Below are 14,869 nucleotides of genomic sequence, written 5' to 3' on the forward strand. Positions count from 1 at the left end.
AAAGTGGCGCTGTGCAGCGGTACCTCAACACTACTCTAAGACACGGTATCTGCTTCCTGCCCGCCCGGATTGTTTTTCTCACCATCACAATGGGAAAAGTTCGGCCCAAGTTTTAATGAAAGTTTTATTTCGTGTTCAGAATTTTCTCTTTTTATGCAAAATTGTACATAACTTAGTCACTTGTTGTAGCTCGAAGATGTGTGTTATCTTGTGATACTCAACAGGAAGAGGTTTTATCAGTGTTAAAAACGAGTGATGGATGGAAACCACCTACAACCTACATGGCCTTTCATTTCAAATTTCATTTAAGTATCAGCCGGAATCTCAACGTGATCCATTTCGTTTTTGTTTCTGCAAGGCAAAGCACCGATTTTTCAAATCTGCTATGTTGAACGTTAAGTTGTCACGGACATGATTTAGGTCAATTCTTCAGCTGACTCTGGATAACCGCACGAACCCACCTGTTACTTCGCAGATATTATGAGGTACTCCCTGTAAATTCAGTATTTTGGAGACCTCCCTGTGAGGACTGCGTTTTGCCCTTCTCACTAATCGTAACTTTGGTAACATGAGACATCCATTTCACTATTAAGATCACATAATTGGTATTGGAACTTATAAACCGAAGTCCATCCTCCACTTCACGGGCCTTATGATGAACATACCTCTTTACTTCTCCTTGTTTGTCTCTTATTGGTTCAATTCTTGTCTCTAACACACAAGTGGAAAAAAAATCAAATACAGCACTATTGGATTGAACCAGATGCTTATCTGGTGATGTCGTTATTTTTTCTCGCCTCTAAGTACTTACAATTTTCAATTTACTCATTTATTTTAATTAAGTAAGTGACATATTAAGTAACAATAATTCAATTTAAGCTCCGTCCTCCACCGAGAGCACAGCTCAAGTGGTAGGTGTCTGGACAACCAAACAGCATTTAGATAGAAAATATAAATAATATACTTAATTCGTCTTAAATTGCCCAGATTGACTACAGATGGACATAGATAATATTTGGCGATTTATGATAGTTTTAGATGAGGGCCTGAGCCTGCTCAACATGACAAAAAATCTTCTTAATTCATCTACCTAGGGTTTATTGTAAATGGCATGAGAAACAGCAAGGAAAATTTTTCTGAGTTTTCAGTAGAATGAATGAATGAAAGAAAGAATGATCTTTTTTATTGAAAGTATCTACAAAAAAATATCCAGGCATTGTGCTGGAAAAATTGAAGCTTTTTTGGTTATTGTTCCAATAAGTACATGCTTTTGTGTCTTTCAGATGATATGCTGATGAGATGGAGCATGCAGAGTTGGTGAATGAAATGGCTCATGTTGAGCACATGAGCACGCAAGACAGGCTTCATCTTGCCAGACGGAGACGTATTCAACAATTGAAAATCTGGGCACAAAGGGAAAAAGAATGGCACAAAACCGAGCGGAACTCTCACAAAAAATATGATAAAGGTCATCAAATTAAGTCCGGTAAACGAGGAATCACATTTAGTGATAATGTCATGTTGCTAGAAGCAGCCTCCAGGAATGATGTTGCCGAAGGTTTGTTCAGTATATTACTATATTCTTGGGTTTCCATCTCTTTTTATCTTCAGTGCACCAAGGAGTAGTGAATTTCATGCCTAGTAAGAAAGAAGCGCACTTTTATTCCTTATCAAAAATTTTTGTCAACTCAGAACATAGGTAGCAGTGATTCACTCTGGTCAATGATGGGTTCTGAGATGCAAAAAATTCCACAATGCTAACCTCTTGCTGAAATTTGGCATTTTTGCCTCATAGACCAATGTCTGATCTTATCACAAAATGCCTGCTTTCTCAGTAAAATGTACAAGGTGCTCCTTGTTTTTAAAGTGTCGGGCACCACATACGTAGAAAGAAGGGAGGAGAAAAGACCACCATTTTTTAAAAATGCCTCATGTTTGCTGCGCAATCCAAGGATTGCAAGATTGGAATTTTCTGCACCCTAGATGGATTTAATAGATACTAATAATGTCATAGCATTAGAGGCATTGCAACCAGAGACCATCGCTACCAGAAATTTTATCAAATCATCAGGTGCTACGCACAAAAATTTGAATCTTCTTTTTTCGTTTTGATTATTGTTAATTATTGTGCTATTTTATTGTTTTTAAAACCACCCAAAAAATTCAATATTTTATTGCCCCCATCAACCGCCGGCTATTTTTTACCATTGGCTAAAAGGCTCTCTTTAAAAGATGTATACCTATTGCATATGCAAGAAATCATCTAAGAAGGGGAGTAACAGAAAAATGAATTGACAGATCATGAATGGATTCATTATTCTTCTATCATGCATTGTCAGAATGAAAGGATGTCTAGGGTGGGCTCGAACTTCTGAAAATACTGTTTTGACAGCTTCTCCGTGCTTTGAATCATGAGTAACAATCAAACAAGTGGTTTAAAGGTGGTGAAAGGGTTATTGACCTTTTAAGTTCCCAAGTGACAGAGCTTCTTTCAGATTTCGTTTCTTTGGCATGGAACATTTTCCTATCTGAAGCAAGCTCATTTTTTCTCTTGCCATCTCCCATCCGGTTGAAGTAAAAATTGAAGAGCAGATTATAGGAGATGAGTAGAATTGTTTGATAATATCTGTTATGGACTATCTCTTTGTTATTAATCAATTTTTAACAGATTTTGCTCTCATATTACAGTGAGAAGGCTGTTGATCAAAGGTGTAAGTCCTGACTCAACAAATGAGGATGGTCTAACTGCTTTGCATCAGGTAATTTTTTTATTATGCATTTTAACTGAGCTTTTAAATTACTGGCTAAATTGATGTTTGATTTGACCAATTTAATAAACATGTATCTCTCACTTACATGTTGGACGTGGCTTTGAATGTACCTATGTGTCTTTTTCAGCACAAATTTTGACAAGAATAGTATATAAGATTCAACTTAGAATTCTTTAATAGTAGGGAGGGTTTTTTTCAGAGGGGGAGAAGGGAGGTTCTCTGATTCAAACATCTTTTTTTAAGCTGGTCAAATTTTTGCCGAGTTCACACTGAATCAACTACTGACTTTCTGAGTGAGACAAAAGATTTTCCATCTTGATTTCTGTATCAACTCTATTAGTTCAAATGAAAACAAAGAATGAATTCTACTTCTCCTTTCCTCAAGTGCTAATCCTATTCCTGTTATATTTGCAGTGTTGTATTGATGACAATGAAGAAATGATGAAGGTCCTTTTAGAGTTTGGCGCCAACGTCAATGCAGAGGATAGTGAAAAGTGGACTCCTCTGCATGCCGCAGCCACATGTGGTCACCTTCATCTGGTCAGATACCTTATCAATAGGTAAGAAATAATTTCACTGTACTTACTTATTTGTCGCGTTGTGACACTCCTTGCCACTCTATGACTCCTGATCACCCATACTAAATTAGTTGTTTCATTGTAATGTCCAGAACAATGGTCTGTTTAGCATCCATGATTTGTCACCGTCTCATTTTGGACGGGGTTTCCTCCACATATACCAGCTCATGTGCACTAGGAATCCATCTCTTTTGCCTCTAAAACTTAATTATGAATGCTTTTGCCTTTGATTGTGAACTAATAGTGGCGTTCACCAGCTAGGAGTCTTTGCTATTGTAGTTCTGAAGATAATTTTTAGAACGCTCTAGCAGCTACGCCAAAGCAGTTAAGAGCAGATTTATCTCTTTGTCAACAAAATAAATGAAAGTCTCTAAGGCTATGATAACTTATGGTGATGAAGAACAGCCAGCAGCGTGGGGTGCAATCTTGGGTCTCACTCACACATTACGTGGCTGCCCTTCGAATCCGTAGGTGCGACAAAAATAGATTAGGCAGACTGCATCTTGTCTCATCTGTTTTGGTTTTCTCATACGTTCAAAGGGCATCCTGATAATGTGCAAGTAAGAAACAGGATTAGGATTTCAGCGCCACTGGGAACAATTTTGTGAAAAGAGTTCAAAAGGTTTTGAAGTTTTACGAATGTTGCATTAACAATCAGAAGCAATTAGCTACAAATATTTTTATTTGTTGCCTGAATTAGTCTGGCAGAAGCAGCATTTTTTCCAATATTTACTCAAGGGAGGTCTGCTCATTCCTTTGTTCTTTATAGTGGTGCAAACTTATTAGCTGTGAATGCAGATGGTAACATGCCTTACGATATTTGTGAAGATGAGAGCGCTCTGGATTACATAGAGGGAGAAATGGCAAGAAGAGGTGTAACGCAAGAGCTCATTGATGAAACAAGAGCTTCTACAGAAACGCAGATGCTGCATGATTTAGAGGTGAGTACACAAAAGCAAGGACCTAGAATAGACAGAATGACAAGTTCTCGAAAAGTCAGGGAATTTCGCAACAAAGCCTCGAAATTCATCTTTGGGCTGAAATGTTTGATGATTTTCGTCTATTGGCAAAAAAATGTTTCAAACAATTTTTAATTTTTCAGGAAGAGCATTTTTTGTAGATGATCTTCATCTAATTTCTCAGTAAAATACAAAGTTTCATCATGAGACGTCAAGCGGTTCCAGTATAATGGCATTGAATGCAACGTCAGCCTACCAAAAAAATTAGAAACAGAATCCACACCCACAACACCTAGCATGATCCAATAATCCCTATCATCCCCCTGAAAATTTTTTTAATGAAGTCATTAATTTGTCAATCTGTGTGATGAGAATAGTGGTGATTGACGCAGTTTATTTCAATATTTGATCGGTCATATCAGCATGGCATAATTATATTTTTGGCATTGTGTGTGAACATTAAGTGGCTGGATAGTTGTAGGCTTGACTACATCTCTTAACCTCTGATCCTCTGTCCTCTCTATAATTCCTCCTGTAATCACCCTCTCTTAATTTTCTTTCCCTCCAGATTCTTGCCAAGCAAGGGAAAGATTTGGAATGGTATGATGAACAGGGTGCCACCCCATTGCACATCGCGGCTGCTAATGGTTACATCAGAGTTGTCGAATTCCTATTGGATCAGCATGTATCGACAGATGTTCGCGACAATGATGACTGGCAACCAGTGCATGCCGCAGCATGTTGGGGTCATGTGAGTATTAGCCTTTTTTCTCTCTTTTTTATTTTTCCTCTTTTTAAAAATTGAGGCACTGGATGCAAAAAGGGCACTTCTCGATTGCAGTGTTTCAGAATCTCTGTTGCTAATTAATCCTTTGAAGAAGAATTTAATGGGTGATTTTGCCAGAATTCTTTCCATAGAAAATTGTAGAATCATAAGGAATATTCAGTGAAATTTTTAGTGAAATGGATGCATTCACTTTCCTTACAATGAATGAAATAGGTATTAAAGGAGACTCTGAAAAATTGCAACCGAGAAGTGCCCTTTTTGCATCCAGTGCCTCAATTGAAATGAGCCATTTTCTTTTCTACTATGAAAATTATCAGAAAATACCATGAGGTCTTTGGCTTAGGAATAATGCGTCTCACCCTAAAATGAAAATTAATAAAATATACCCAATTTCAACCAGCAGAGTGTGTGATGGGCCGTACTTAGACTTAGAGCCTTGGCTGGCCTAGGATAATTTTCTTGCAGCAACAGCCTCTATCCTTCTCATATGGCCTCTTGATCCAGGCAAAGCAAAAGTTTAATTTGTAGAGAAGAGGGGGGAAAAGAAAAGGATGAGAGAAATTTGAAATCTTGAACTTTGAGAGGTCAAGTTCTCCAAAAGCACAGCCCTCCCTGTTATTGATGTTAGGTATTGATGAAGAGATACAGAGCCTGATGAACTTTTCTCTCCCTCTTTTTCCCTCTTTCTCCTCCATCACATAGGCCCTTTTACCAACTGGCCCTCATAGAAAAGTCCCAGAGGTTTAGTATGACCAGTACGGGCGTAGCTGTGTCAGTCCTTGAAATAATCAGGAAGTTTAATTTAAAGCCTCGTCTGTACTCAAATTTAGTGCTATAAAAGCTTCTTAATGACTTCAAAACTCAAAAAATTGTGAGCTTTCAAGAGCATTGGATACTACTAGGAATGAAACTTGAAGAGATCTTCAAAATTTTAGTATGTAATTAATTTCTTCTTTTAAATTCCAGCTGGAGGTTTTAGAGCTCTTAGTACAAAATGGAGCAGATCTGAATGCCAAAACCAAACATGATGAGACACCAGCAGGTAAAATTTCAAATATGTTTAGAACAACCTTCAATCAAAATATTTTAATGCTCTCCATAGGTCAGTGGCACAACATTTCTACAGTGCATCTGACAGTTGTTCCACAAGTAAAATTTCGTGGAAAAACCAGAAAGTCCATTAAAAAGATAATTAGAGTAAGCTCATCTATAGACTCTCTCCTATTAATAGCCGCAAAAATCAAGAAAATCTGCCCGATAAATCTTTGGAAACAAGTGTTGCAAAAATTAAAGTTTACCTTGTGTAAACAGGTGAATGCACAACTTTATTATGTAAGTTATACAAATCTGAGTCTTATTTTTCAAATTTGAATAGAAGCTTATCTAGGGACTATCACCTATTGACAGCCGTAAACATTTTGGAAATTAGCTCAGTAGAATGGTCGAACAGACTGAGATAAAAAATGAAAAATTAGAAGGTCAGAGAGCTTATAATAATGATCACATTATCAAAATTGTCATATTCTCATGCTCATATCTCTACTGTGTTCTTGTATTTTAGATATTTGTGAAGATTCAGAACTACGAGAGAGAATCCTCCAACTTAGAACTGAGCAAGAAACCAAACGGATTCAAGAAGCGCAAAAGAGGAGGGTGAAGAGAACCCAGTCAAATAACACGCGAACACAGTCCGTAAGGAGAACATCCATTCGAGAAAAGACCCTTACTTCCAAAAAAGATGCTGTCGAAGAGGCCAGATTAAGGTTACAGGCTCATGATGTAAGTACTTTTAGAGAGCTGTTAAATTATAACAAGAGCATAAGTGTTGTTCGCTGAAAAATTCAGTTCCGAAATAGACAGATTTTTTCCTATTTCTTTTAATACTCGCTATCTACAACTGACATGAGTTGCATACAAATGTCCTGCGTTTTAAACGATAAATGTCTAGTTTATGTAGTTGGAAATACGATCCATTGAATCTCAACCATTATCACTTAAATTGCATATCACTGGTGAAACTGCAGGTTTCGAACTGTGAAATTCTGTCAGGGGCATTGCATACTTTCTGTCATACTTTATTTTTATGTGGAAAACTACTGAACATCTCTTCTTGAAAACTTTGGTGACTTTTTCTCTCTTTATGAAGAATATTCTGTGGAAATTTCAAGCCATGATGTCGATTTGGTCTCCTCTTCAAAAATAAAATATGAGTAAGATTTTGAAACCCCGCAACCGAGATACACATTTTTTCAGTTTCACTGTTGATATAAAAGATAGGATCTAAGTAATCCTCTTGTTCCTCAAGGTGGTAAAAGTTCTTGGTTTTTTATGATTTTTTTTTTTTTTTTTTTTTTAAAAAAAAGAAGATTTATCCTAACAAAAATCCATTGAGATTGCAGAATTAAAGCTTGAAACTCCTTGAATGTACTTGAATTTTTGTTTTCCAAGCTTGGACGAATGAGGCAAGATATCAACAGAATGTTTATTCTTGTCCAGTATTTTCATGTCTGTAAGTTACAAATTTAAATAGCTGTCAAAGGTAAGAAAGTACGTTCAGTAAATCTGTTCTTCTTCACAGGTTTTCATCGGTCCTGTTGATATGCCAGAGCTAGTCAATAACAAAGTTGGAGAATCGGTGACTGATTCGTCAAAAGACTTAACCTTGCGAAATGAGCGAGATGTCCTTGGTAGAACTAGATTAAGTCTAGCCCCTGATAAGTCTTTCCAAATCATGCCAAGTTTCAGTGATACCAGACAAGCCCCTCCTTCGTCAGATGCACTAGTGAGGAGAGAACCGGATGGGAAAGATTGCGAAAAGCAAATAGTCGAGAACATCAATGAATCAAAAACAAATGGTATTATTTTACATTTTATTCTCTTATTTTACCTCGTTTTTTTTCTTCTTTTTTCCTTTTTTTCTTTTTTTTCAGTTTCCCCAAATTGTTGGCTCTAATTAGAGGTTTTTTTTTTTTTTTTTTTTTTTTTTTTTATTTTTTATTTTTTTTTTTATTGCAATGCAGTGGAAATGACCTTAAGTTAGAAGTGCCTTGTTGAAAGAATGGAAGATAGTAAAAGGAGAACTGTAATTGAATGTTGCATTAAGAATATTAATGAAGAGGGAAATAATGCCTGAAATGAATTGAAGATGTCAAAAAAGACTTAGAATAGTGAAAAAGAAGAGATAGAGGAAGATTCTAGACAGTACAGAGTGACAAGACACTGATCCAGAGAGCAAAGTTGGCATTCAAATGTCAATTGAGGCTGTGGAGTCAACTAAGAATAATGCTTAATATGTATTTTTCATCCCTCAACATGTTGCACTGCACATATTTTTGGAACTTATTTTCTCATATGCATTTCTGTTATTTAAAATGCAAAACAATGGAAAAGTCATCTTAAATTTGGCTTGAAGTGTGCACTAAGAAACTTGTGAGGTGGGCTTTCACGAGAACCATATTGTACAAAATATTTTCTCCTCATTATCATATTCCTTCTCATTTATCATTTGATAAGATATCGTCACCTTCCAGGCAAAATATCACAAGCGCCATGAGACGTTTCAAAATTTCCGCCGTTATTTTATTTTTTTACAGAGAAATTGTTGGTTGAATCTGTTTGAAAATTTCACTGAATTTTATCGGCAGCACAAACAACATTCAGTGAAATTTTTGGACAGCTTCGTTGAATAATTTCTCTGCGAAAAAATAAAATGGCGGCGAAAATTTTTAAACGTTGCATGGCGCTTGTGATACTTTGCCCGGAAGGTGGCGATATGCTGAGCTAAATTTTTAGAGAATGATATTTTAATTTTTGTCATCCTTGTGGTGTTTATTGATGTCAATCCTTTCTAACCCTATCGTTTCTAATGCTTTTTCAGAACTACCAACCGAGGCCATGTATTCGACCGAAAGTAACGGAAAAATTAACATCCATGTGTCAGTAACTATAAACGCTGGAACTTTAGCTGAATTGAAGAAGCAACGAGCTCAGAATCGTACCATTAGTCCAGATATGTGCGGAACACCATCCCTCTCCGCATCAAGGAAGTCCTCTCTAGCTGGTTCAGAAGTTGGAAACGGAACAGCAGCTGTGAAAAGATTTGCTGGTATGACATTTCTTTCTCTAAATTCAATTGAACCTCTCATTTAAAAAAAAGCTTCTATTAAGCCTTCCTCAAAAAAGGAACTTTCCCTTGCAAAAATACTTTTAACACATCTCTAACTTGGTCTTCCATTTCATCTTCTGCAGTGTCCAATTACGTATTTCATTTGAACTTTCTTTCCCAAAATTTTCTTTGTTTGAGTAAAAATCCTTTATTGTGCACCTGCATGAAAATCAATTAATAACACAGACCTACATTAAAAAAAATGCTGGGGATCTGTTGGTTGAGGGCACAGTACCTAATTTCGAGCACTGAGATCGAAAATAACCTCAGTGTTTTTGTTTTCCCAATGCGTAACAAGTTTTCGAGAAATCTTAAATTTCCTCAAAACAAGCTTCCCGAGAAAATTTCAATTTTCAGGGGAATTCAAGATTCAAATCAAGGTCATATTTGGATTTAGCAGTCCAAAATCTATAAGACATCATGCATTGCATGCTTACAAAATTTTCTCTGCTGTGTCTAATAATATGGTTTCCTCCAGTTTAGTGGCATAATTCGCTCCGGAAGGAAAGGAAAAATGCTTTTATGTTTTTTTCGTAAAAAAATCTCTTGGAACACGATCTAACAATTTTAAAGTCAGTTTGCATTAAGTTTTCTGAAGACAGTGACTAAAAATTTAAAATCATCCATTGTCATGTGTTCAAATCAAGATTTCACAAATTTTTTTTCTTCCCACAGGAAATACTGGTGATAATGTCATCGGCGACCCGAAGACAAGATGGTGTTGCATTCTGTGCTAACTCAAGTGCTTTATTGTATTTTGGTGCTGCGAAAATTACATTCCATGCGAGCTGTGAACCTACATTCGTCCATTTTAACCCTGTCAATTATTAGTATTATCCTTTTCTATTCTTGAACTTTTCATGAGTGATGAGCCGCCTCATCTCATCACATTTGAAACTGTCTTTTGTCTGTTGAATCTCTTATTATCAGCTCTTCATCATTTACTTGTTTTCTACTATAACTTTTAGTTTCGAAGTTATTATTTTGCTGATTCAATTGAAATCATAAAACAAGGGGTTGTTGACTGCCCATCTCTCGAGAAGGAGACTGGCCAGTTTTACGAAGTGAAAGTTGTGTTTTTTCGTATTTTATCGGTATATCACATTCCACAATTGAAGAACTCTGAAATTGGTTCCTATTGTGTTAAACGTTCTTTAATGGTTCTTCTTATGTATCACGCATGTTGTACCGAGGGAAAACGTGGCATGAACATTCTTATGATACCAATTGGCTTGAATAAAATGTTCATCACTGAGGAAAGTTATGTTCACTTCTCCTTAAAATTTCTATATACTTAAGATCAAATTACAAATAATTAGAGGAAAAAAAAAGATTCATATTTTTCTGCAGAAATTAGTGGTTTTTGAGAGGAAATGTGGAACATCAGAACGCTCATACCGCGCTCTTCCTCAGCATGGCAGAGAAAATGTCCTTCTTCCCCATAAAGATGCGGGAATGTGGGTAAAAAATGAAATGACAGGGGAACCCTTGAAAGTTGGTGGGTTTCTCCTGTAAGTTTTGATTATTATTTCTAATTTTGGGACTTTAATACAAATTTCAACCTTTATTTTTTAATTTTCATGGAAGGAAACTCCAAGTTTTTAAAATATCGAACGAAAATTCTTTCAGCCCCTCTCTCTTTATCTCTCAATAGGTAAGCTTGGAACTTAGTTTTCAAGCTTTCTGTAATCTGAATTATATTTCCAATGAACAAATAGCCCTTATTACCACTTGTTACTATCAGCAACTTGGAACAGGCCGAGCTCCCTTCACCGTTCAGTATTATTAATGGAAAATTTTCATCACTGAAAATGTAAATGCTTAGGATTTCCTAGTGGATCTTCAGCTTTTGCGCAATGCATTCTGGGTACGATCAATGTACTTCATTTTTTAACTTTTAGGTTGATTATTTTGGGCAAATTGAAATTTTGGTATGTAGATGAATCATAAAGGAATGATTGTGCCGAAAATCTTCTTTCGAAGTCTTAACACAAAGAAAAAAGTACTGTCTTCAATTAGTCATTGATACAGATATATTGAAATTGGTTGCAAAATGGAAATAGTACCGAAGGAAGTACTATGAATTTGTTCTAAAATTTTGGAAGATGTTTTCAGCACAAACAATTTTTGGTGATTGTTTTCAGAAACGATTTTTTTAGAATAATCCATCAAATTGATCGTAATCATACCTGTTTACTACCATTCACCTAGGCAAATTGTCTCATTTCCTAGATTACTTGGTGAAATGACCTTTCTCAACATCATTTAAAAAAACTAACGCCTACTCATTCAATGATTGTGATCCTGTTATGGCACAAGTTGCAATAAGATGGGCCAATTTTTTTCTTTCTGTGTTAATCTTGCACTTAACAAATCACCGTTTTTCCTAGATAATTTTTTATCAGTATTGTTGTTTATTTTAAGTTTCATGATGAACTTATCCTGTAATTTATTATTGATTCCACATCACTTTTGCATGGATTTTTATTTTTACACTGTATTGTTTGTGATTTCTTGCTTGTTTTTTGCTGTTTTTGTCTGATAAATCAGATTTGTTGGTTAGGTTAAGATAATATTCAGTTTCAGCATATGTTTGAATAATCGTTCATAAAAGCTGCATGCTTCTAGAATACTTGGAGTATTAGGAAAAAGTTTGAATTTTATAATCAGGAGATCTTAAGCAACTTATTGACCTTTTTTTTTCCTTTCTTGTTATCAGATAACAGGAAAGGAAAACATCAATGTTTAGCTACTGCGTAGTACTACAAACGCAGGGTGGAACAAGCAATATAGAGATAATTCAATGTAAGTCAGAGAAAATTAACTCATTAGTCTAGACATTCAACATTGAATTGGTTCCTCATAAATGTTTCATGTCCATTGCATCGTTTTAGGATCAAAATACCTAGTTCAATTTTTATTTGTGTATCAAACAAAATACATTGTTTAATCCTGCATTAACATATGGCTTAGGAAAAAATACTTTGAAAATTTTGGCATCTCAAACCAATTAAAATTAAATTATTTGCTCTCTCAACAAAACGTTTAAGCCGCTAGAAAAATTTAGAACTTTGATATTATTGAATGGATCTTTTGAGTGAAGAGAATAGATATGAGAGAAAAAGTGAGTTGAGTCCTTACAACTGTCCTTATAAAATCAATGAATTAATATAACTAATAGTGGAAACATACATATGCCATTGCCTATGAAATAATAGAGTGTGAGAAGCGGCCGAATTTTGCGATGATCTTTTTTTGCTCCCCTCATCTTACAGCAAATCTAGCCTTACAGGCAAGTTAGGGAAGCCCTCCTCAACAAGCACAATGAAGTTATCTGCTTTACCCAGTATGTTTATTTACTGTTTCCTTGTCACTTAGTCATAAGTGTCACCTAGGCTCCTTGTAGCAGTATTTCCGAGGTCAATTCTAAAATGGGTAACGACTGTTAAATGATTTGGCACAAACCTTTCAAATAATTTAACAATATTGTTTTTTGATCGATCTTGTATTGTTAGCACACTGAAACTTGAATGTGATATATTATTGTTATAAAAAACTTAAGTTCAGATCCTTATTTGTGGGTACTTAGACTTACAAGTTCAGGAACTATTTGAATGATCAAATTTTATGAGATGTTGTGCCTTTTAAAGACTTCGCCGCCAAGTGGATTTAAAAAATAAATTGAGCACGTATTAGCTCATTTTCAGCTTATCATTTGGGTATAAGATTTAGTTCCTAGAATCCATTGAGTGAGTCGAAACTTTTTCTTTTTCAAATTAAGTAATACATGTTACAGTTAAGTATTTACTCATTCATTGCCACATCAGAATAGTTCCTTTTTTTAATGCTACTTTGTCATCTCTATTCTTTTCTTTTTCACTTACGCATTCAACTTTTCTGACTTAACCTCCCTCAATTTTGTTTGCTATTGATTTTACTCAACTGTAATTACATGTCAAATCGTTGCTATAGTGTCATCACCAGACAGGAATGCGAACCTGCACAGAAGGAGAGTCTATGGTGTTCAGTCCATCGCGTACAGCAATCAACTTCTCTATCCTTGCCTTGAACTTCAGAAATTAAATTTTTCTCCCGTTTCTGCCGGTTACTTTTCCTGAACACACTTTTCTCACAAATGAGGCGGTGGGTGTAGAAAGAATACACAGCTAATTTGTATGTTTGAGAGAAAACTTTCAGAGAGACTTTTCTGGAAATTTTTGTTTTGAGTACTTCAAAATTATACCGAGTAGGTATTCAGTAGAATATTCACCGAAGTACATAAATTTACTTTGATCATACTGTATTAAACGTCAGCAAAGATTCTGAGATATCACAATGAAGAAAAGCCCCTTCTACACCCAGCCCTTCAATTTATGGATTATTAAACTTTTGATTAAACTCCAAATTGTGAGCCTTTAGAATCTCGATTTCTCAAGGGATCTAAGTAACAATTATTAAGTTCTTCAATCAGGCAAGCAAGACATTTTAGTGCTGGAATTTTCTGATGACAATCCTTGTTATTTCATGACTAAACTTTTCAGCACACAAATGGGAATGATCCTCTTAACCACTTTTTGAAAGATATCTCAGATTGAGTTACGTGTTCTCCGATATTTTGTAAAATCACCAGATGTAAATCTTCAAATTGCTCATACTGAACAAGTTTAACAGTGGGACAAATCCTCTTTAGATCGATTGAAGTCAACTGTAGGTTCTTTTCCCAATAATGTTACACAGTAGAAATTTCTTTTTTTGCCTCTATTCACCGACATGTTTGCAGTAGTCTTACTAGATTGCCTGCGTGAAAAGCGGCATTTCTTAACTTATGTAGATTAACTTATGTAGATGGGTGATAATCTAAGGCTTATTTTCTTGTAACAGTGTAGCTATTATTAATAATTGTTGTATTTATTGTATTAGTATTCAAATATTTAAGACTGAGACTGTTTCCTTTTTTTTCTTATTGAAGAGATTGTACTTAAACTTTTCCCTTCCTCTTCCTCCTGCCGGTATAAAAAGATTACCTTGTGATTATGAATAAAGTTTTCTCTTCTTGTATCCTTACTGTCTTATTATTCGCTTATTTTGTGCCAATGCACAGTTGAATTTGCTCTCTCCTCAGTTTCTACTATGAGCAAGATGTGTGAGAAGCAACGGAGTTGCTTTTTTGGAGAAGGTCGGCTGGAATATCTAGAAGAGATTAGGTCGGCAATGATAGAGTGAGTCAGATCATGGGAGTCGAAAATGACATCCTATTAGACATCATGACCAGACAGCTTGTGGTATGGTCATGTTAGTGGAATGACAGAAGAAAGGCTTCTGAAGAAGATTCTTAATTGGGTTCCGCCTGGGAGGAGACAAAGGGGGCCCAGTGAAAGGGTGGCGACAGGGGATTTTAGAGGAAATGAGGGGATGCAAATTGCAAAAACATGTTGCGAGTGAAGTGAACTCAATTTTTCTCTCACAAATCTTTTTAAATTTCTACGACCTGACATGAGAGGACAAATGGATTAGCCTGGGATGGCCTGCAATGGAAAAGTGTTTACAAAGAAAGTAAACAGGATTATAAATCATAATATAAAACAATTTTATTCTTAATATACACCATT

The 14,869-nt window shown here is 35.6% G+C and overlaps 1 protein-coding gene across 2 annotated transcripts; it reads left to right on the plus strand.

The window, feature by feature from the left end:
- The first annotated feature begins 27 nt into the window (after positions 1-27).
- On the plus strand, positions 28-14,320 carry MYPT-75D (Myosin phosphatase targeting subunit 75D). Of its 2 annotated transcripts, none has more exons than XM_019051682.2 (11): positions 28-485; positions 1,284-1,558; positions 2,689-2,759; positions 3,186-3,331; positions 4,119-4,290; positions 4,877-5,059; positions 6,062-6,137; positions 6,657-6,874; positions 7,674-7,950; positions 8,973-9,200; positions 9,936-14,320. In XM_019051682.2, exons 2-11 carry the CDS (start codon positions 1,300-1,302, stop codon positions 9,995-9,997), a joined length of 1,692 nt encoding a protein of 563 aa, XP_018907227.2. In that variant the 5' UTR covers positions 28-485; positions 1,284-1,299; the 3' UTR covers positions 9,998-14,320. The 2 variants fall into 2 exon arrangements, with proteins under 2 accessions (XP_018907227.2, XP_018907228.2); XM_019051683.2 differs by having other exon boundaries at positions 28-358.
- Positions 14,321-14,869: the final 549 nt, after the last annotated feature.

Source organism: Bemisia tabaci, chromosome 1 (assembly GCF_918797505.1).
Source record: "Bemisia tabaci chromosome 1, PGI_BMITA_v3".
In the NCBI taxonomy this organism is placed as follows: Eukaryota; Metazoa; Arthropoda; class Insecta; order Hemiptera; family Aleyrodidae; genus Bemisia; species Bemisia tabaci.

Bases quoted from the DNA above. Each gene is read 5' to 3' on its own strand.
- MYPT-75D (XM_019051682.2), top strand. From the start codon at position 1,300: ATGGAGCATGCAGAGTTGGTGAATGAAATGGCTCATGTTGAGCACATG. The intron at 2,760-3,185 runs GTAATTTTTTTA...TTATATTTGCAG, and splicing joins GTCTAACTGCTTTGCATCAG to TGTTGTATTGATGACAATGA. The intron at 6,875-7,673 runs GTAAGTACTTTT...TCTTCTTCACAG, and splicing joins TAAGGTTACAGGCTCATGAT to GTTTTCATCGGTCCTGTTGA.